General features: G+C 36.1%; 2 protein-coding genes across 2 annotated transcripts; both read left to right on the top strand.

The window, feature by feature from the left end:
• The first annotated feature begins 9,197 nt into the window (after positions 1–9,197).
• LOC132638154 (14 kDa proline-rich protein DC2.15-like) lies at positions 9,198–10,011 on the top strand. The gene has a single exon (XM_060355126.1). It carries the CDS (start codon positions 9,403–9,405, stop codon positions 9,811–9,813), a length of 411 nt encoding a protein of 136 aa, XP_060211109.1. The 5' UTR covers positions 9,198–9,402; the 3' UTR covers positions 9,814–10,011.
• Positions 10,012–13,108: 3,097 nt separating this feature from the next.
• On the top strand, positions 13,109–13,880 carry LOC132638153 (14 kDa proline-rich protein DC2.15-like). The gene has a single exon (XM_060355125.1). The coding sequence runs from the start codon at positions 13,272–13,274 to the stop codon at positions 13,680–13,682; it is 411 nt and encodes a 136-aa protein (XP_060211108.1). The 5' UTR covers positions 13,109–13,271; the 3' UTR covers positions 13,683–13,880.
• The last annotated feature ends 10,800 nt before the right edge of the window (positions 13,881–24,680 follow it).

The raw sequence follows: 24,680 nt of genomic DNA, 5'->3' as shown, positions 1-24,680 counted from the left end.
ATATATGCCCAGATTTATATACTAATACATAACATCAGTCAACTTAAACTAAACAACTAACATGATGTCATTGGCTTATCTGATCGTTTTGAATTAATGAAAGGTTTTACTTCAAATCATGAGAATTGGGTATGATATCCAGAAATAGGCTCGACATGATTTATTTTTTTGAATTTTCACAAACGAAACACTCAGACATAACTGATATCAGGATCTGAGACATGTTTATTTCCGTCTAAAATACTAATCAAACTAAAAATAGAACTAGGCCTAGTATATGATTGCTAATAGAACTGAGCATAGAACATAAACTAGAGACCAAAACGAAACAGCAAACAACCTCGACATGTCATACAATCATTTCGTCGTATATAACCCCAAACAGATTGCATTCGCGTCAAGTTATATTACTCGAACAAATAGAGTAAAAGAGGGTTAGTGTCGAGTTGTTTTAACCATATACACAGTATACCTAAGATATACACACCACGGTGTGTATATCGGATGTATGTCGAATGTATGTCTCCTTCTTACCTTGATAACCCACTGTATATCCTATGTATATTCGACTTTAAATAGGTTCTAAGTCCTGGCGATTCAGTCTAAACACCCGAAATACAGTATACGTCTTTTAAATTCATTTTAGAAATTATCAACCTATCCTAACAACTCCCAAACATCAAACAAATAACATGACGACAAAGAAAACTACATAATTAAGAAAAATAGCAGAATAAGCTAAAAGCTTTGACTAAATCAGAAACTAAAAATTAAAAAAAAGCAATAAGTGTATCCTTGTTTACCTTTTTTGTGTGCAATGAACGAGGCGTCGAGGTCTCGAATCTATGCTCGAACTCGAACTCGAACGAACCCGATTAAAGTAACTAGAGTTTCAAAACGAAGAAAAATGAAAATTGAGCAATGGTTGGTCACGGCTAAAGTTCACCGGAAAAGAAAAAAAAAATCAAGTGCGGAAGATGGTATGTGTCCCTCCCAATCGAATCCCCCTCTGTTTTTTTTTTCTTTTGTCTCAGTTCCTTCCTTTTCTTGCTCCAAAAATCCCTTTTTTATAGGAAAATATGAGAAGAAAGAGGAGCGTATGAGAGAGAGACGAAGTAGCGGGGGAGAGGTGTGGGGGACAAGGGGAAGTGGAAGGAGCGTGGGTTGAAGAAAGAGAGAGAGGAGGAAGTGGAGGGGGCGGCGGTTTGAAGGAGAAAGAGAAGGGATTAGGTTTGGTATTTTTGTTTTAGGATAGAAGATGAAAAATGTGGGAGTTGGGCCGGGTCAGGTATTTTAGTTGGGCTGGTCGGGTATTGGGCTAGTTATTAGGACGTGGGCTGGGTCCGAATTTAGACAAGTGGGCTGATTATTTGGGCCATTTATTTGGCTGAAATTCTTCCTCCATATAAATTCCATTGGGCTTCTAATTTAGTGACTAGTACAATATATATTATGTGAAGACAAATAATAATTAGTATGCAGAAAATAAAGGATTTAATAAAGTAAAATTAATTTAACGAGTACAAATCCTAAAATGAAATGACAACGAACCATTTTGAAAGTTGTGATAAAGTAGTGCTAGTAACGTTGATAGTAAAAATAGTAAAAATTAATAATAGTGAAAATAAAGTGTTTCGCTCGTCAATATATTAGAAAGCCCGAGTAAATAAATTGAAATAAAGGAGGGACAAAATTGGGTGTCAACATACATTTCATACGTTCTTCATACATAAAATTGGAGCGAACTTTTTAAGCCTTGAATGTTGTATCAAAGTTGTATACAATATTGTTGTAGCTGTATTAATTTTATAGAAATCTAACATGAACTATATATACAGAAATATGAGCGAAATTGTCACGACCCAACCCCGTGGGTCGCGACCAGTGCCCGAGCTGGGCATCTATACGTACCCGATACCCAAATTAGCATATTAACAGAATAATAATATAATAATAATATCAGTGGACACTACAGAATTTAACAGAAAAGCAGACTTGGCACACATAGGCCGATAAGGCCATCATAGAACAAAGTATCCCAAACATATGTACAGAACCCACACAGATGTATCCACAGACCTCTACAGAACATATCATAATCATAAGACGGGACAGGGCCCCGTCATACCCAGAACAAAGTACATATCCAGATAGCAGTGACAGACTGTACCAAAAGATGGGCTCTGAAGAAGAGAGCGCCCCAAAATAGCAGAAGTGGGATCCTAAACAGATGGATCAGCGAACCTGTCGTCTGTACCTGCGCGGCATGAAAACGCAGCCCCCGAAGGAAGGGGGTCAGTACGAAATATGTACTGAATATGTAAAGCGGAATCACAGAAGTCAAATCATAATGGTTACAGAAAATGAGTACAAAATCCAGAGTGTCAAATGCATATTTTCCAAAACAGACAGAATGTGTACAGAAACATATGTCATATCATATCCGGCCCCTGCCACGGGACTCGGCAGACAGAACGTGGTCACCCTCCCGACACTGGTGCCACAATACAGAGGAATCAGAAAAAGGGGCGTGGCCCCGTATCATAAAATGTCATATCAGAATGGCCATAACAGATCAGATCAGAATAGGCGGACATGGCACATCATACTCCACAGACCCATGTACGCGTATACCTGCCCCCTCACATCGGGGCGCGGCGAACAATGCAGAGAATCACGCTTGACAACATATCCTGGCCCGGGCTCAGTGTGGGAAACATTGGGACATCCACGAATGGAGTAGTGAGAGACTAATGCAATTTAAAAATATCACAAATGTTTTCAAAGACTCAATGAAGCGTATCACAGCCAAACAAATCCACTGGAGTCGGACGGAATCATAATAAATGTATCTCGGACATCATAATAAATTACAGAAACATAACCTTCCTGAAGTCATTCTGAGTGTCAAAATAATTTATAATATTTAATAGAATATTTAAAACAATATTCGTTAAGCGATTAGTAGGGTAATCAAAACATTTCTTTCAAAAATCGCTTGAAAAGGAAGCTTTAGCACGTTAAGGGAGAAACCGGAAATAGTGGGCCCGCCTCGGGACAAATAAGGCGGCGGGCTCAAATCATGCCCTCTAAGCTTATGGTACCACCTAAAAAGGTTATACAGACATTCTATGACTTTCCAAGTAATTTGGAGCAAAGTTGCATAATTTCAAGAAATAACGTATCAAAGATGGTTCAATTCTACTGAAGGAAAAACTGAAATTTTCTCTTGCGGATTTCGAGGGCCAAGAAGTCTTTCGAGGCCCGGATCCGACCCTAACACACTAAGGGCATGCCAAGGGAAGAATCGGGGTTGCTTTACATACCTTTCACGCTCCTTAAGCCTTTCCAAACTCACTTCCCGTTTCGTCGAAAAACTGCAATTGGTCAAGTTTACCAATTGTAAGCTATGAATACCAAAGTTCCAACTTAATGCATATTTGGCTACCGAAATTTCGGCAGCACTTCCCCTATACATATAGCACCCCGAGAATTCAACTCGGCTATAAATCATCAACAACAACCCAAACGACAACAACAATATCAACAATGAACATTAAAAACACAATTATCCCTCAACTAGTCATTTTTCTCACAAGTTGACAAAATCTTCAATTCAGCCCACTTTCAACTAATATCAATAATTTCACATTCAACAACAATCAAGATCATCACCATATAGTTCTAGAAACATTTCATATCGTTTTCCTTAAGGTATACACTCGATATACATAATATACAACTTTCCGCCAAAGTCATAACTTATGCAAAACATCAAATCTTTGGCATACAACTTCATAACAAGTTTCCAACTTCCAAATTCATCAATGATCATCATAATTCACAACCAAACAACTTCATTTCCTTAATGTCGGAAAATCATACTAAAACGACATAAGTTTCTACATTCCAATTCAATACAAACTTATATCATTCTAACTTCATTTACATATCAAGCATTACAACAACACTCCAATACACTAAACAACTTAATTCATTTCTATTCCAAATGCAATATACCACACGGCCATATGCTTATTTTTCCATATCAACTAAATTCATCCAACTTTCAATTCCCATATGCATTTCATCACAATCACAACTAAAATATAACATGAATTCTATACATTTTGGCTATACAACATATATATACACACGGCTACACCTCCAATTCCAAACCCACATTACAAACTTCCATTTTTCCATACAATCAACACATTTCTACATACTACAACACAATCAAAACTTCATAACACAATAAAAAGGTAGAAATTCTTACCTTTTCTTCAAGTCTTCTTCACTTGAACTTGTGTTCACTTTGAGGAATCTAATGCTCCCCACTCCAAACCAACTATACCAAGTTACAAAGGAACCTTGACTTAGTAGGAAAATCACAAGAAATGAATTTTTGGAGCAATATTTTTGGTGGCTATTTTTCTAAGCCAAACCCGAAACCCTCTTGGTTTTTTTGCTCTTGTTCTTGACTTCTTTCTTGCTTATTTTTCTTGAATGTTCTAATGCATATAATGAAGACTTTAGGCTTCTTATATTAATTGTCACATGATCATGCACATGACTAATTAGTTGGGCTTGGATCAAGACCTTATGATAATTAATCACATGGAAATTTAATACAAATTTTTGGGCTTGGGCCACTATGGCCGGCCACTACAATGCATTGGGCCTTAAATTCCATTCCATTATTTTTGGCCCAATGACTTATAGTCCACGTTTTGTAATTCCCGAAACTAATTTTCAAAATTGCCCTTAGCCTTGTCTCACACTTTCATGACTCTATTCTTTCATGCATAGCTCCTATGTCCAACAAAATATCAAATTTGACCTTATATCTCAAGAATCCAATATAATTCAAGTTTTTTTCAAACGTGTGAAAACACGGGATATAACAGAAATTTTAAGACTTGAGTGAGATACAAATTTCATACTGTTTTCATACACATAATTTTGAGCGGATTTTTTAAGCCTTGAACGAGATATACACATTTCATACATTTTTCATACCATTTTCATACACTAAATTTTGAGCGAACTTTCTAAGCCTTGAGCGAGATATACACATTTCATACAACTTTCATACATAAATTTTTGAGCGAAAAAATAATTTTTTTAAAAAAAATTTTTAAAAAAAATAAAATAAAAAAAATAATATATATATATATATATATATATATATATTTAAAAGCATGTATTGTATATGGTTTGTAATGTTATGTTTTGTAAATATAAAACTATCGTCACATTTCGTAAATATTTCTCCTTAAGATGTATATATATGTAGTTGTCTCAACCATGAACACCACTAGTTGGAACTAGAGAATTGTTTTATATGCCTAAGCTTCTTAGTTCTGCGGCCCAAGTTTTGAATTTAGATTAAGAATGTATACCAATTAGTGGACTCCATTATTGTAAGGAATGGTTGGGTCATTTGCACTTCTGTCTCCATTTTGCATTGGTCTTTAATTTTTGTCCCTCAACGCAAATAATTTTTTCACGGGGCATAAGTTTATAATTTCGCATCAAAATATTTCACAAGTTATGTCCATGCCGTTAAAAATCACGCTCCACTAGGCATAAGTTCGATTTTGAAGGACAAAAATTAAAGACCAACCCATTTGAATGACAAATCATGCAATTTCTTCAATGGAAATAGTACAGTACAAGTATTTCGCGTTTCAACCAAGGTTACCTTTTGCTAAAAGTGGCCGGGCCATTCGAACAAATGCCTTATTTCGGGGGTGGTCTTTAATTTTTGCCCCTCAAATCGCTGGTCTTTCATTTTTGTCCTTCGACACTTTAAGTAATAAAAAGGTGGCCGAAAATACCCCTCACGTTTTGGGTTCGAACTGAAAAAAGAAATTGCAAGGCAAGGTTTTCATGGAGATTATGCATATTCGGGCAAAGTTATGCCTTAGGGCATAGTTTTGTAGTATAACTTAATTTCTACAGAACTATGCCTTAAGGCATAACTTTACCCCGAATAGACATAGTTTTTATGAAAACCTTGCCTTGTCATTTTTTTTTTTACTCTGCTGGGGTTCGAGCCCATAATCTCTGGTTTCATAGACTAGCGAATAAGGGTACTTTGACCCACAAATTTTCATTAAATGACAAGTAGGGAAAAAAAATTAAAGACCAGCTATTTAAGGCGTAAAAATTAAAAGGAATAATTACTTGGCTTATTACCTCTAACAGGTAATTATTAACCATAACTACCTTTTAATTTATTTATATTTAGTAACTATAGTGATTTTGTAAATTACCATTCGTAGCTATACCAAAATATATTAGGTTTATGGCTGGTATTTCTCCCTCACTCCTCTCTTCTCCCTCACCTTTCTCTCTCCTCCATCGCCTCTCTCTCTCTCTCCATTCCCTCTCAAATCCGCTCCTTCACCTCTCTCTCTCTCTCTCCTCATCCACAGTCTCTAACCCATCTCTCTCTATTGCACTGTCATCTCTCACCACTCTCTGCCCTTCTCTCTTCGTTGCACCGCCCAGATCTGAGTGTACTGTTGTCGCCACCGTCCAGATCAGAGACTGTATTATTCAATTTATGAATTTTGTTGTAGAATATTTGCATGAAGATATGCAGACACATTCTCGTATGGGTGGAGGAGCAAACATACTGGATTGTTTCCTGCTTCCTGATGTTGGACATTTTTTTAGTGTTTTTTTTTATTTGACCTGAGATTGGACCAGTATCCATGGTTTCTTCTCTTTCTTGTATATCAAATCTGAGTGTATTTGAGCGTATTCGTAAAAATTTTAGCGTATTTGTTTTTGTATTTGACCGAAGATTTGACCGGGATCGATGACTTTTTCTCCTTCTTGTATCTCATGACTGAGTGTATTTCGTCATTTTTTTAGTGTAAATATAAGTTTAATGAATTTGGCTGATTGTATTTTCAAGCAAACTAGATTTATTTGACTGTATATGTTGTTTGAATGATCTATATACATATTTTTGTATACAATTTTTTCGAGTAAATACAGTGTATCTGAAATATTGTATTTGAATTTTTCTTATTGTATACAAATTTACCCCTTTCATTGTTTGGTACACTTGAATACACTCTATAGCAGTGAAATACTAGCCGGCGACAGCTCAAATACATTAAAATATAGTCAAATACATTTAACCCTTGCGACGCCTGGCGGCGAGCTTGATGATCGGAGCTCGAATATATCAAATACAGCCAAACAAAAGGTTACAACAATATATAAATACAATAAAATCCACATCTCCGTCATCTATTTAAATGCATTGGAATACAATCATTTTAAATACACATGTATTCAGAGATATTAAGGTTGCATGTATTCAAATACAGTCAAATACACGTGACATCAGATAAGGTTGGATACAAATGAACAGTGTATTCAAATAAACTCAGATACAACGAATTTGTCATAAGCTAGCTACGAATTGTAAATTGATAAAAAGTAGCTACTAATTGTTAATAATCCTTAAAAGGTAGTTATTATTGTAAGTTGCCCAAAAATAAAGACCAATCCATATGAAGGGCACGCAATTTTTTGAAAGTGGCCCATCCTCAACTCATAATGATTAGGCCCAATAAACTCTGCATAGTTACTCTCCTTTGTAAAAGAGGAAATAGCAGAAAGTTGCAATCTTGGATTGTTCTAGAGAAACTCTTTTCGACTGATCCTAGTTTACACATTCGTTACTTAATACCATGTTACACAATATGAGCTAACTTTAACTTTTTAATATATTTATGGTAGATCAAACTTCAAAGTATTATTTATTAGTATACACTTTAAAACAAATACAACTAATATCTTTGTCATAAATTAGTTTGAAGACAAACAACTAACTAGGAGTATTTCACTAGCAACACATGAGGTATATCAAGTTTGTAATTTGTATGCCACTATACAAAGTTCCAACAAGTAAACTTCTTCTATTTTTTTTTTCTTTTTACAAAATTTATGATGAGAAATACTTCAAATACTCACACATATGTGCTATAATTGCATTCACTGGTAGCACTTAATCGAATTCCTTATTTTGAAAGCAAATTGTAGAATGTAGATTCAATTAGGTCAATTTTTCAGAATAGAAGGGAAATAGCCGAGCTTCTTCTTTTGCTTGAGCGTAAGAGAACTTATTATTTATTACTATTAATTAACAAGAGTTAAAAGTTTAAATGCAAAATAGATTGTGAACTAAAAGACAATCTCCAAATTAAATCCAACCAGAATCAAGCTCGCATCTTCTAAATTATACTTGGTACAAAGAGATGGTTCCACTAGAAATATTTTAACAATTTAACAATAGTAGTTTATTCAGTATAAACACAAGAAAACATCACTAATTTGAGCTGGGGTTCTTTGGCAATATTCATGGGAAGAATATTCTTAATATAATTAAAATTCTGGTGAAGTTCACTTGTTAGGTTCTTGTGTCGCCCGTGACTAGATTATTGAACTATAGTATGCCGCGCCAAGACCGAATTACAAATCCAATAATGGACCAGCGGTTCATATCTCCCTGAACTTGTGGCTAGCTAAATTAGTTCAGATTCGTCGCATAGGGCACATAAAAGAGGACGCGCCCAGTACTAGAAATTTCTCTATTCTCAGAATTCGAACGCGAGACCTTAGTTGAGGATAGAATGATCTCACTAAACTCACAATACCCCTTGGTGGTCGTGGAACTTGTCAAAGTTTGCTCACACAGTCGCACTGACTTTGCTTTCCTTTTGAGTAACACTAGTTTGGCTAGCATTCTAGTGAGGAGATTTTGTCATGTTTGGGGTCCAAATATAAATTCTTAATTTACACTTCAAGTCATTTAAAGTGAAATACAAGTAATTATCTAAGTGCAATTGACTAGTCAATTAGAAAATAAGATAACCCCCTACTATAAACTCCACTCATATTAATATATTTTACACCGTCTGTATATAAAATACATTGATAGAGGGATAAAATAAAACAATGATATTATTAGGTTTGAGTCGAGGGTCTATCAGAAAAAACCTCTCTACCTCCCAAGGTAGGGGTAAGGTCTACGAATACTCTACCCGCCCCAAACCGCACTTGTGGGACTACGCTGGGTGTGTTGTTGGTGTTTGTAATATTAATAGGTTGGAACTAGATGAGGAACATGTCGACCTGTATTAATTCATCTTCACATATACCTCCAAGATCCCAGATTAATTAATTTGCTTCTTGCCAGCAAAAATTCCATGTTTGTGCACATGGGCTAAGATTGTTTTCTCCTCATTCTTTTGATCTCCCTCCTTATGCATGCAGCCTATAAAAACCAGCCATATGATACATTCTTCATCACCATTATCATTCAATACATTTCTCTAATTTCTCTTTAGCTAGCAAATTAAATATTCTTGCAAGATGGCTAAATCACTTGTCCTCTTTCTTTTATTCAATATCCTTTTCTTCACTGTGGTGAGTGCATGCAACACTTGCCCTGGCCCTAAACCAAAACCAAAGCCAAAGCCAAAGCCAACGCCAAAGCCATGTCCCCCTCCTCCTTCAAAAGAAGGCAAATGCCCAACTGATGCCCTAAAATTAGGTGTTTGTGCTAACGTGCTTAACGGTTTGTTGAATGTAACACTTGGAACTCCACCCGTGAAACCATGCTGCAGTCTTATAGAAAATCTTGTAGACTTGGAGGCTGCTGTCTGCCTTTGCACTGCACTTAAGGCTAATATTTTGGGAATCAACCTTAATCTCCCTATTTCCCTTAACTTACTTCTCAATGTTTGCAGTAAGAAGGCTCCAAAGAGCTTCACTTGCCCCTAGACGATTCTCTAATTTCTTTTTTGTTTCTGAAGTTCGTTTTTAATATTCATTTCTGTAGCAGTTTGTGATGTTGTATTTATCTCCTGCGCTAAACTTCTCGTTAGGTGCAAGGTTGTGATTTGTTTCGGATTGCTAATGGTTGGAAAGACCACTGTTTATGTGCCCTTTGGAAATAAATATGTTTCTATTAGTATCCCTTTCGTCCAGTTTGTTTGCCTTTCTACTTATAATGTACATATTTTGGTTCGTTTGGGCACGATTTTTCCTTCTTAAATCTCAGAGGACATATTGAACACCTTGTTGACGGCTTTTAAATCTAACCTGCTCATTCTAGTCCATATCAGATGACAGCCACTACAACTACAACTAAATAGCAGAAATAATGGTAGAGAATTATAATTGAAAGGAAAAAAGCATGTAGCATTCATCCAAGTTTATAAACTTCTCTGAATTTTTTTCCATATTAGTAGAACGATAAGGAAATACGAGATGGAAAGAGGACGAAAACATTCTAAATCTAAATAACTGCTTAAAGGATAAAACATAAAGGAACTAGTTTATTACCTCAGTAAATCCACCTGCTTTAGAAAGCAGATCAAAACAGAAAAAATGAAAAGTGACATCCAATTCTATTCTATATGAAAATCACCAATAAAAAGCTCTGTTTTGTATTCTTCAGTAAGTATTGTCTGTAACAAAATTGAAAATTGAATTTCATAGGAAAGTTATGGTAGATCAAAGTATTATTAGCATGGACTTTAAAATGCATACAACTAATGCCTTAGTCATAAATTAGTCTCAAGATTAAAATATAGAGTATCTCGTACTATTTCACTAGTAAGTAACAGATGAAGTATCTCAAGATTGTATGCTATGATAAAGTTCCAATTTTTGAACTTCTTCTTTTTGTTTTTTTAATAAATTTTATGATGAGAATTACTACAAGTATACTCACGCATAAGTGTTACGGTTACATTCATTGGTAGCACTTAGTCGAATTCCTTATTTCCAAGGCAACTTGTAGAGGTTCAATCACGTTAACTTTTTCATAATAGAATGAAGTATATAGTTAAAGTAATCAGTTTCTCTCATTTAAAAGCTGATTGTGCTGGGACTGAGAAAGGATTTTCTTCCGGGACATCAATTTAGTATGAACAGATGTATGTTCTGATTGTTTTAGGAGCAAAACCAGCTCCTCTGAGGCAGACAAATTCTCTGTTACTATTAACAAGAGTTACAAGTCTAAATGCAAAATAAATTGTGAATTAGAAGACAATTTCCAAATTAAATGCAACCAAAATGAAGCTCGCATCATCTAAATTATACTTGGTACAAAAAGATGGTTCCACTAGAAATATTTTAACAAATTAACAAGAGTAGTTTAGTCAATATAAACACAAGAAAATATCAATAATTTGACGTGGGGATATTTGACAAAATTCACGAGAAGAATATTCTTAATCTAATTAAAATTCCAGTGAAGCCCACTTGCTAGGTTCTTGTTTAGCCCGTGACTAGATTATTAAACTACAGTTATAGTATATGCCAAGACCGAATTAGAAATCCAATTTAAGCTAAATCGCCAGGGCTTCACATTTCCCCGAACGCACGACTTCCTTGTCCTTTTATTTCATAATCATCTGGTATTTGGAATTCACTAGTTCGATTAATCTAGAATCGCTGCCTAGGGGATACATGGGGCAGGACACCCTGCTAGGAATTTCGTCATTCTCGGGACTCAAATTCGAGATTTCTAATCAAAGATAGAAGGATCTCATCCATCCCATAACACCTCCTGGTGGTTGTGAAACTTGTCAAAGTTTGCTCACACAGTCACATTGCTTTCCTTTTGAATAACACTCTAGCTAGCATTCTAGTACAAGGAGATTTTCTGCCATGTTTGGGGTTCAAATTTAAATCTTTAATTAATATTGTCAAGTCATTTAAAGTGAAATACAAGTAATTATATAAAGTGTAATCAACTACTAACCTAGAAAATACGCAAAATATCTCTAGACCTCCCTGAACTTGAAACCTTTTACTTAGTGTACACCTAGGTGTGTTCAGTTATGGAGAAAAACATTTTCCGAAAAATATTTTTTGATTTTCTCACGTTCGTTTAGCCAAAAATTTTGAAAAATATTTTGTTTAGGAAAACAAGTTCTTCAAAAATGGGGAAAATGACTTTCCTAATAAAAGTAGAGAAAACAAGTCCACAAGTGCATTCCACCAACCACCCTAGCACCACACAACCCACCCCCACCCCCACGCCACCCCGCGACCCAACACCCCCCCTCCCACCCAAAAAAATTAATTTTGTTTTGAAAAAAAAGTTTTGAATTTTTTTTGTTTTTTGTTTTTTGCACCATCCACCCCCACTCCCCAACTACCAAACCCCAACCACTCCTGCAACCCATGCACCACACACTCCCTGCCCAACCCAACCCCAACCACTCCCGCAACCTATGCAACACCCACCCCCCGCACCCAAAAATGTTTCTTCTGCGTTTTCTACACCAACACATCCCCCTCTCCCACCCCCACCCCCTGCCCCCCCCCCCCCCCCAATTTTTTTTTCTTTTTTCCTAAAAAAGTTTCTTTTTTTATTTTTTCACCCCACCCACACCCACCCCCCGACACCCCACCACCCCCTCTAATTTTTTTTTTTTAAGTTTTGAAAAGTTTTCTTTTTTTATTCTCTACACCTATCCCCGCACACACCCCCTACCCCACTCGAATTTTCTACTTCCTATTTAATTTTATATTTATTAAAAAATTATAAAAATTGAAAGTTTGCGTGGTTAAAAATTAAAAAAATTGGAGGGGCTGGTGGGGTTGTGGATGTGGTGGGGCTTGAGTGGGTATTTTTCGAAAAATGTTTTCTACCAACCAAACGAAAATGAGAAAATAAGTAAGAAATTTATTTATTTTCCACTACCCAAACGAACCCGAGAAAATAAGTAGAAATTCACTTACTTTTCAAGAACACATTTTCCTCCATACCGAACACACCCCTAAACTATCTTTGATCCTAATTATCCCCTGTACTTGACTATTTGGATGTTCTATCGTAATTTGAGTCGTCGGTAAGGGATTTTCATTGGGAAATTCATCGGAAACATTACCGACGAGCCTGAGGAATGCACCATCAGTATATAGAATATTTTGATAGAGGAACGAAATAAAACAATAGAATTCTAGGTTGGAACTAAACAAGGAACATGGCACCCCTGTATTAATTCCATCTTCACATACCTCCAAGATCTACCAGATAAATTAATATGCTTCTTGCCAGCTACAATTCCAGGTTTACACACATAGGTTAAGAATGTTTTCTCATCAATCTTTTGATTGTCCCATCCTTATGCATGCAGCCTATAAAAGCCAACCATCCTTTTAATTCTTCATCATCATTTCTCTAATACTATCCCTTTAGCTAGCAAATTTTAGAATCCAATATGGCTAAGTCACTTGCCCTGTTTCTTCTATTCAATATCCTTTTCTTCAGTGTGGTGAGTGCATGCAACACTTGCCCTGGCCCTAAACCAAAACCAAAGCCAAAGCCAAAGCCAACGCCAAAGCCGTGTCCCCCTCCTCCTTCAAAAGAAGGCAAATGCCCAACTGATGCCCTAAAATTAGGTGTTTGTGCTAACGTGCTTAACGGTTTGTTGAATGTAACACTTGGAACTCCACCTGTGACACCATGCTGCAGTCTTATTGAAAATCTTGTAGACTTGGAGGCTGCTGTCTGCCTTTGCACTGCACTTAAGGCTAATATTTTGGGAATCAACCTTAATCTCCCTATTTCCCTTAACTTACTTCTCAATGTTTGCAGTAAGAAGGCTCCAAAGGGCTTCACTTGTCCCTAGACGATTCTCTAATTTCTTTTTTGTTTCTGAAGTTCGTTTTTAATATTCATTTCTGTAGCAGTTTGTGATGTTGTATTTATCTCCTGCGCTAAACTTCTCGTTAGGTGCAAGGTTGTGATTTGTTTCGGATTGCTAATGGTTGGAAAGACCACTGTTTATGTGCCCTTTGGAAATAAATATGTTTCTATTAGTATCCCTTTCGTCCAGTTTGTTTGCCTTTCTACTTATAATGTACATATTTTGGTTTGTTTGGGCACGATTTTTCCTTCTTAAATCTCAGAGGACATATTGAACACCTTGTTGACGGCTTTTAAATCTAACCTGCTCATTCTAGTCCATATCAGATGACAGCCACTACAACTACGCCTAAATAGCAGAAATAATGGTAGAGAATTATAATTGAAAGGAAAAAAGCATGTAGCATTCATCCAAGTTTATAAACTTCTCTGAATTTTTTTCCATATTAGTAGAACGATAAGGAAATACGAGATGGAAAGAGGACGAAACCATTCTAAATCTAAATAACTGCTTAAAGGATAAAACATAAAGGAAGTAGTTTACTATCTCAATAAATCCATTTGCTTTAGGAAAGCAGATCAAAATGGAAAAATGAAAAGTGACATCGAATTCTATATGAAAAATCACCAAAAAAAAAAAAAAAGCTTTGTTTTGTATTCTCCAGTAAGTATCGTCTGTGACAAAGTTGAAAATTGAATTTCATAGGATAGTTATTGTTGATCAAAGTATTATTAACATGGAATTTAAAATGCATACAACTAATGCCTTAGTCATAAATTAGTCTCAAGATAAAAATATATTACGTACAATTTCAGTAGTAAGTAACAGGTGAAGTATCTCAAGATTGTATGCTATGATAAAGTTTCAATTTTGAACTTCTTCATTTTTTATTTTTTTTATAAATTTTATGATGAGAAATACTACAAGTATACTCACACATAAGTGCTACGGTTACATTCATTGGTAGCACTTAGTCGAATTCCTTATTTCCGACTTGTTGAATGTAGGTTCAATTACGTTAACTTTTTCAGACACTACTGGAAATTAGGGCTATGGCAACGCCTTCCTCTGCAACGATTATACAACCGTTGCTGTAACCGAGGTACTGCAACGGTTATACCCGTTGCACAAGGACAGAATGCTATAGCTACACTTTAGCGTCTAAACCGTTGCAATTGTATCTAAACCGTCACCATACATGTCCCTAATGGGACGGTTTTTTTTAACCGTTGCAATAGTTTTAATATGACAACAGTTTTGTTTCTATTGCAACGATTTTAAATTCCCTCCCAAATTTTCCTTATTTTCACTGTAGACCCGCCTGACACAGAGACCACATTATTTTTCCTTTTAGCCAAAAATCGTAAAATCTGTATTGAACCAAATTAAACACTGAACTCTCTCTCTCTCTACTAAATTCATCACCCACTTCACTCTATCTCTCTCTACTAATTTCTAGTTCACTTTGCACCCTAATTATCAATGCTCTACTGAATCTCGTAGCCGGGTTACTCCATTCCAGGTTATCTTCTCTATTCTCTCATCTCTTTTTTCTGGATTTATTTTGCATGTTCTTCCAATTCTAAAATAAAATCGTTTGGGGTATGAGTTTTGATTTATTTATTTTTTTGAATAAGTATGGGCTCTGATTTCTTGATATTCCTTTTTTTTTTTTTTTAGTCTCAATCTTTTTACAATATCTGGTTGCTTATTTTGTTGTTGTGTTGGGTGGAATTACTTCGATTTAGTAAATATCTAGCGGAAAGGTGTGAGCTTTACTGTTTTCGAAGTTAATGTCGTGTCTAATGTTGGATTGTTCTGATTTTGTTGTATAAAATGAGCTTGTGAGACACGATTTTTTCTCTCAAGAATCTAACAGAAATTAGGTTTTCTTTGCTCTTGGAATTTCCTTTCTTTTGCTTCTCATTTGTGTTTGTTTATTCTTGTTCTAAACTCGTTGTCCACGGTGAAAGCTCGAAGCATTGTCAACTCTCAAACGCCTCAATTCGTTGCTCGTCGAAAGGTAATTTCAATAATATTTTGTAGCTCTTACAATTCTGTTTGATATTGAATTTTATATTGGTTTCGTTGGTAATTTAATTTTATACTGGTTGTTATTTAAAGTCCCATTTTCATCTTCTTAGTTTTCAGTTGGGAAGTTCGTTTTCCAAGAACCTTCAGCTTTTAGCTAGTTCTCATTTATGGGATGAGGAAATATAGATGGAGGCCCTAGCATGCTTGAATTATGAGGAATTAATTTTGTGAATTTGAGAGAGACCGTGGATCACTAGAATGCACTCGACTTTTGACTAAAAAAGCATTGTCAGTTATAATGAAAAACTTGTTTATAAATACTCTAAAATCGATTAACAATCTTGACCCTCTATTAGATGCCAAAAGCTTTTAGTTAATATTTTTCCATTCAGGAATTCTTCTGTATTTACAAAGAGTAGACAGTACTTCCATCTAGCGTGAAGAAAAACACATCCTTCCCAATGGAACAGACGAAGAATCTTCTATGTAAAGGATAATCGTGATAATTATATATTTGGAGTGGATCTATTCTGCCAAAAATGTGAACTGGCTCGGTTTTGAACAATAATTAATTGTTGCTGAATTGATTCTGGATTTTTCAGGTGTTGCTACTAAGATTTGCATCATTATCTCTATTTGTGTTATGGTTACCACCTCTGATTTCCCCACTGTTACTGCTTTCAGCTACCTTGTAGCAGCTGTTGGATTATAGATCATATGGAGCCTTGTACTTTCTATAGCTGATGTATATGCAATATTGGTGAAAAGAAGTTATAGAAATGCAACAATTGTCAGTCTATTTGCCGTTGGTGATGGGATCACTTCTACTCTTACATTTGCTGCCACCTGTGCATCAGCTGGAATTACAGTTCTTATTAGCAATGATCTTGACAAATGTAAAGTGAACCACTGCACGAGATTTATGTCAGCTACAACAATGGCATTTTTAAGCTGGTTTGCAGCATCACCATCCTTTTTCGTGAATTTTTGATTTCTGGCTTCCCCATAGATGCAGTTCTGTACGCCTGCAAAAGGGACTAGGGGAAGGCTCTTACTCTGCCTGTGCAGTGTTTCTATTTGCAGTAAGGCTACCTTAACTGCTCTTATTTGTATATCACTGTATTACTGCTTGACATATTTAATGAGGAAGAATCCTCTTTGTTTACAAAGTTGATGTAGAACTATTTCAAATATTTGGCTCGATATCGCTTTCAACATTATAATAGATCTGCAAGTTTGGGTGACTAAAAAAAAGGCTTTAGTAATAATAAACACAATATTCTTATCTTTGTAACTTATCTATTGTAGAAATTTTTGTTTCTCTCAACTTTTGAAAGCTGCTATCGTGGTAAATTTCAGATTACTAACAGAAGATCCTAATATGAGACTTGGAGCTGGAGGAGCATCAGAGGTGATGTTCTGTTTTACAACTAACTTTGATATTGAACCTAACTCTGTTCATTCGGGATCTCGAGAATAAATTGTAGAATGACTATGACCCTAATGCAGGTGAAGCTGCATCCATTTTTTAGAGATATTCACTGGGACACACTTGCTAGACAAAAGGTTTGACTGCGATATACTTTATTTATAGAAGTGATTCATTTCCATTTAACTGTAACTGTACTAGCAGATAGTTCCTATTGCCGAGACATGAAACATAACTGACCCGTGTTGTTGTCGTAGTTGTATTAGTAGATGGGTCAATCAAAAAAATTTCTACTTGAAACAGCTGCAGGTGTACTTACTATATTACCTGCTGCTACTACAGTTTCGGTTGCTTGCAAACTAGAACTTGAATCCTGCATATAATGAATACCTACAGTTTGTTGTTGCATTGATTTCTGGCCCTTTGCTTTACTTGGCTGCTGCTTGTTGACACAACTACTATCAACTTGTGTTGCATGTTCTGCAGTAGATATGTCAATTTCTGGACTGCCTGCATGTGTTTTCTCCTCAACACCATCTGGACTTACATTGTTTTTATCCACCTCTTGGCTGCACTGTAGCTTCCCTGAATTATTCTGCCCTTGTGCTCTTGGATTTTTTGCATCATACTGCTTTTGCTGTTGGGAAGTAATCTGTTATATCCCGTATTTTGCACATTTGGATAAATCGAAATAATTGTGACTAGTAAGAGATAAGGCAATATTTTGATTTTATTTAATACATAAGTTGTTCATGAAAATATTGATGCGGAAATATTGAGGAAGGATAAGGGAAAAATTAGAAATTTGGAAAAATAGTTTCATGAATTACAAAATAATTAGTCATGAATAATTGGGCTTGGAAAAAAAAAAGAAAAAAAAAAGAAGAGAAGAGGCCCAAGGTGGCCGACCAAAGGGGGAATGGGCCAAGGCCCATGTAGAAGCTAAATTGAGTAAATAAAAAGAGAAAAGGGCCACTATTATTCATCAATTCAAGAACTTTCAAGAAAAAGAATTGGAGAGCAAGAGAGAAGGGCCTCTCGGCCAAGAAAAAAAATAAAAATTTGAAGCCTTCAATCTTTGATCCAAAAAAATTAATTCTTCTAGTATTCCTACTAATTCAAAGGTCCTCTTCAACGTGGTATAATTGTTGAAGCAAGAAAACTACTCTTGGTGGCAAGTCCAAAAATTTTAGTCAAGTGGAAAATTGAGGAAAAAGGTAAGAATTTCTCTTCTTTTATAGGTTATGGAAGGTTTATGTATGTTGTAGTATGTAGAAATGAATGAAAATCATGAAAATATTATGTGTTGTGTGTGGGCCGTGTGGGTGTGTGTGTGTGTGATTGTGGCCGTGTAGTGTTGTATGGTGGAGGAAAGATGAATTAATTTTATTTAGCATGTTAGTTGTGTTGTTGTGGCCTTTATGATGTAAATGAAGGTTTAATGGTTCAAGTCGGCATTGAAATTTGTTGTGAGTTGTTGTAGGAATTAATGTGATTTTATGTAATTGTGAGAAGTGAAGTTGCTAAAGTGTGAATTATTGTTGTAGTTTATGAATTTGGAGGAAGAAAATCTATTGTTGTGGCTTTTGTTGCATTTGTATAGTTTCGGGTGGAGCGGAGTTGGTGGGATTGTTTTGAATGTTGTGCGGGTTACTAATGTTAGAATATGTTCCAAATTGATTGTTGGTATTGTTGAAATGATTGTTGATAAATTTGGTCGAGTTGAATTCTCGGGGTTGTTGTATTTACAGGGGAGATGCTGCCGAAATTTTTGTAGACAAGTGCTAGTTAGAATTGAATTTCTAAGTACTTGTAGCTAACGTTTGGTAATTAATAACGTTATTGTAGATCTTGGGGAGCCCGAGAGTTGAATTGGGATTAGCTTAGGAGGCGAGCGTGGTATGTAAGGCCTAACATTTTTCTTCTTTGGCATGATCCTTATGAATAAATATATGACGTATATGGACGATTTCAGAAAGATTCTTATTCTTAGAGCCTCTAGGATGGCTAATATCCTTGACTTCCATAAGCTACTCCATATGGTTTGATGCGTATTTACGATGTTTGGAGTTCTAGTTGATATGTTTCCGAATGTTGTTCAAAAGATGATTAATATGACTAAAGTCCTTGATACATATTTTGATATGTACATATGATTCCAAGGTTCTATTTGATTTGATCCATAACGATATCCGAAAGATACTTGACATGATTTTGGCCTTGATTTTTCCAAAAATGGCTTCTGAAACGCTTTTAGAAGGTTTTGTACTTCAAAAGCTCATAACTTTCGTATACTAATTCCGATTGACCCGATACTTGTTTCTGAGCTTTCAGATGTCGGTAAATATATATGTTCATCGAGTCTTGGAAATTATTTATTTATATGCATATGGTTTCTCACTACTCCGCTCGTGCATACTACTATTATATCGTTCGCCGAGTCCCGGGCCAGTTTTGTTGTCGTGCGCACTATGTTATATTCGGCAGTATGATGTGTTACGGTTCGCCGAGCCACTTACTAAAGGGCCGGGTACCGCCTATATACGGTGTTATGATGTGTTACGGCGTATGATGTGTTATGATGTTATGATGTGTGTCGGGGCTGTACGGAGATTTGAAACCTTCTGGAGTATGATGTGTTGTGGCGCCAGCGTCGGAGTGGCAACCACGTTCCTGAGCCATATGCATGATTTTTATTTGCATTACTTATGTTTTCAGAACAGGCTTTGATATACTGATTCTGTAATCATTTTCCATACTCCTTATTTCAGTTATGATTTGGATTACAGTATTCCATGCTTTACATACTCAGTACATATTTCGTACTGACCCCCTTTCTTCGGGAGCTGCGTTTCATGCCCGCAGGTGCAGACGTTCGTTCTGGTGACCCGCCAGTGTAGGATACCTATTCTGCTACTTTGGAGTGCTCCTTTGATCCGGAGCCCATATTTTTGGTACATATCTTTTGTCGTACATGTTTCTGTAAATATGACCATTTGGGGTACGGCGGGGCCCTGTCCCGTCATATGTTTCTGTTGTGGTTTTTAGAGGCATGTAGACTTATATGTGGGTCATGGGTCATTATTGTTCGTTTATGTCTGTGATCGATGTCTTAAGCGGTCAGTTTGCTGTGATGGCCGAGACGACCCATATGTGAGTGTCTGGACGTATATATTTGGGTGATGTGTTTTCCGCCAGCCTCGTCGGCTTCTGTATGATATTTTGCTATATATGACCGCTTAAGACGACACTCGATTTCAGTATCTATATAACTTAATGTATGCTGAATACGGATAAGTCTTTGATATACCGATTTGGTAAGTGAGTGTGTATGGGTGTCCAGCTAGGGCACTAGTCACGGCCCACGGGGTTGGGTCGTGACATAATCTTACCTTTCCCACCAGATTGTGCTGCATGTTTATTAGACTTCAATGCATCAGGTGACTTTGTAAGCACACCACAACTTGGAGTCTGATCATCAGTATCTGCATTTTTGTCCATCACATGATCTTTCCCTTCATTTAGTATTAATTGCTGCTGTTTCTCTGAGTATCCTGCACTTTGCTCAGGAAATATATGTATCTCCTGATTATTTATAATGGAACCTGGCACAATAAGATTTCCTTGCAGCATGTCCCTTATTGCAAACATGTTGCTTTTAAGGACATGCCTCCTCCACCAGAAATTCAGTCCCCTCTTCAACCTGATCACTCCACAAATTCCTCTCACCAGTAAAACAAGTGGTGGAAGGAACCTCATGGCAAGCCTTATTCATGGTGACCTTCTGCACATTTAGACTTGGAAAAGAAGCTTCAACCCACTGTTTAATCTTACCAGATTAGTGTTTCTGCCTTCCAGGAGTGCACACAGATGCCTTAGGATTCAAAGTAACCCCAGCATCATTAGTCACTTCTTTTTGAATCCCTGTAGCATCAAATGTTGCCAGCAGCTGTTGTTGTACACTAGCACCATTCTCTGCTGCAACCAGCTGCCTACCAGTAGCTTGATCAACAATTTCCACTGATGCCTCATCCTCACCCTCCTCTAGTGATGCAAACTTGTTTTTAGTTTGCACAACATTAGAGTTTACAGCAGATTCCCTACCAACATCTTCATTAACACCAGCATTCAACACTTTTCCCACCTCTGTACCTGCTGCATCCCCAACTGATTTCACAGCAGTATCAACATTCACCTGCTGTTGATTTCCCTCAGTAGCATGCAACACCACACCAGTATTAGCATTAGGACCTGTAGCATTCTGTTGTTTTGTACCTCCACCTTGATCAACCTCCAACACTTCTTCATGCACTTCATTGCCATCATCCAAAGTTGCAAACAGTTTTAGCAGTTTGCATGGTACTAGAAGTACCAACCTTAGTCACAGTTTTGGTTCCTTGTGCAGGAAATTGCTTATTAACATTGCCTTGATTCTTCCCATTATTCTTGCCATTGTTTGGCTGCCACTTGTTATAACTTTTTCTCTGATTATTCCCCTGCCCAGTTTTATGACCCTTGACAACATTTTGTACCTCGTTATTAACTGTTACAAATTCTCTTTGTACCACGACTTGATCTTTGTTTACTGCCACTTGCTTCCCCTTGTGTACAGTTGTTATAGCTTGTTGTTCCTCAATCACATCCTCTTCCCCGATGTCCTCAAATAGTTCATCTTTACAATACCTGATTGTTTTTTTTTTTTTGAAACTGGTAAATTTAATACCTGCTTGCTTATTTTGCTGTTATAACATTTAAAGAAGATAAGAAATGGGTGGAATTACTTCGATTTAGTAAATATCTCATGGAAAGGTGTGAGCTTTACTGTTTCCCGAAGTTAATGTTATGTTTAATGTTGGATTATTCTGATTTTCTTGTATAAAATGAGCTCTGGGTAACCATTTGAGACTCGATTTTTGCTGCTCTTCCAAATCTGTTCGACATCGATTTTTATACTGGTTTCGTTGGTTAACTGGTTTTATTACTATATGTGAAAGATTGTGAGTTGAATGCTTACTTTTAGTAACCCCATCCCCATATTAAATTTCATTATGTGTTTTCGTGTGACTTAGGCAGTAGATAAACTAAGTTATTAGCTTAATCATGTTTCAAAACAGTTCATGTTTAATGATGTGTGTCGAGGTGTTAGCTTCCCTTTCTAGTTCATACAATTTAGCTTAAGTTTAATCCGGTTTGAGTTAGATAGTTAACTTTTTTTTTGTGTGAAAGCATGAGGTTGTCTCTAAGGAGTCCAAATTTATTTACCTTCTCTCATTAGTATGAAATAGGACTTAGTATGGTCCATATTTCGCCTTCCATGTTTTCAATCTACTCATTATTTTGAAATAGCTGTTGTTGATAACATTTTTTTGAGTCAAATGTGGATCGCATTTAAGTTCTTTTATATCAAGTATGGTTCCTCTGTGTGATGCAAAAAGTCTTAAAAAAATGCAAAGTCTCACAGTTAAAAATTCCTTAAGCTAAGCTAAGTTCAAACCTCAAGGAATTAGTTATTCAATCCCTGTCCCTTTTCAAAATTGGTATCTGTTTATAATAAGTTTTATCTTTGTATTATGTGCGCGTGCATTTGAAGGGTAGTGACATTATTTATTCTCTTTTGTAGGTATCGAAAATGAAGAAAGGGAAGGAGACAGTGAAGACGTTGATCTTACTTGAGAAGATCTTTTATGAAGCTTTCTACATGTTCTAAGAATCTTTTTGCTAGCGAACATTTTGAAACTTATCCTAAATCTTGAAATGTAAAACTTAATTATGCATTTTGGGTTGAACATTCAGATTTATGTAATTTGTATTGTATTATATATATATATATATATATATATATATATATATATATATATATATCAATTTATAACCAGGGCTACTATTTCAGATAAACCATTGCAATAGGCTGTTCCAAATAATTGCACTGGATTTTTATACATACAAAAAGACCGTTGTAATAGACAAAAACCGTTGCAATAAAGGAAAAGCTTGTTGCAATAACCTCTACGAAACCGTTGCAATATCCTCAAAAGGCGTTGCTTAAAGGGCTATGGGGACGGTTGGAAACCGTTCCAAATACACACAAAAAACTCGTTGCATCAGAAAGAGGAACAACCGTTGCTGTAGATATGGCTATAGCAACGGGTTTTACCAACCGTTGCATAAACCGTTGCCATAGATATATTGGCACGCGAGCAGATGGAACGCACGTTAAACCGTTGCTATAGATCTATAGCAACGGTTCGCATGTCTATAGCAACGGTTTTATCGGCGTTGCCATAAGCCTATTTTCCAGTAGTGAGAATAGAATGAAGTTTAGTCGAATTTCTTATTTCCAAGGCAACTTGTAGAATGTAGGTTCAATTACATTAACTTTTTTAGAATAGAATGAAGTATATAGTCAAGGCAATCAGTTTCTCTGTATAATCATTTAAAAGCTGATTGTGTTGGGACTAAGAAAGGATTTTCTTCCGGGACATCAATTTAGTAGTGAAATTGTATGTTCTGATGGTTTTAGGAGCAAAACCAGTTCCTCTGAGACAGACCAATTCTCTATTACTATTAACAAGAGTTACAAGTCTAAATGCAAAATAAATTGTGAATTAGAAAACAATTTCCAAATTAAATCCAACCAAAATGAAGCTCGCATCATCTAAATTATACTTGGTACAAAAAGATGATTCCACTAGAAATATTTTAACAAATTAACAAGAGCAGTTTAGTCAGTATAAACACAAGAAAATATCAATAATTTGACGTGGGGATATTTGACAAAATTCACGAGAAGAATATTCTTAATCTAATTAAAATTCCAGTGAAGCCCACTTGCTAGCTTCTTGTTTAGCCCGTGACTAGATTATTAAACTACAGTTAGGGCTCGTTTGGTTGGAAACAACTTATCCCAGGATAACTAATCCCGAGATAAGTTATTCCGGGATTAGTTATTCCACCCTCAAGGTGGGATAAAAAAACACTCTAATCCCGGGATTAGTTATCCCGAGTTTTTTTTCCAACCAAACGTGGGATAAGGCGGTACTAATTTTTATCCCAGGACTATTTTTCTCTATCCATCATACCAAACGAGCCCTTATAGTATGCCAAGACCGAATTAGAAATCCAATTTAAGCTAAACCGCCGGGCTTCACGACTTCCTTGTCCTTTTCTGTCATAATCATCTGGTATATGGAATTCACTAGCTCGATTAATTTAGAATCGCTGCATACAGGGGATACATGGGGTAGCACACCTAGCTAGGAATTTCGCCACTCTCAGGACTCAAATTCGAGAACTCTAGTTAAGGATCTCATCCATCCCAGAACACCCCTCGGTGGTTGTGGAACTTGTCAAAGTTTGCTCACACAGTCACACAGCCTTTGCTTTCCTTTTGAGTAACACTCTAGCCAGCATTTTAGTACAAGGAGATTTTCTGCAATGTTTGGGATTCAAATTTAAATCTTTAATTTATATTGTCAAGTCATTTAAAGTGAAATACAAATAATTATCTAAAGTGTAAT

This window comes from Lycium barbarum, chromosome 4 (assembly GCF_019175385.1).
Source record: "Lycium barbarum isolate Lr01 chromosome 4, ASM1917538v2, whole genome shotgun sequence".
Taxonomy (NCBI): Eukaryota; Viridiplantae; Streptophyta; class Magnoliopsida; order Solanales; family Solanaceae; genus Lycium; species Lycium barbarum.
The sequence above is the reverse complement of the archived record's forward strand: the minus strand, read 5'-3'. Positions and strand labels throughout refer to the sequence as shown.

Coding starts and splice junctions, on each gene's coding strand:
- LOC132638153 (XM_060355125.1), top strand. CDS start 13,272: ATGGCTAAGTCACTTGCCCTGTTTCTTCTATTCAATATCCTTTTCTTC.
- LOC132638154 (XM_060355126.1), top strand. CDS start 9,403: ATGGCTAAATCACTTGTCCTCTTTCTTTTATTCAATATCCTTTTCTTC.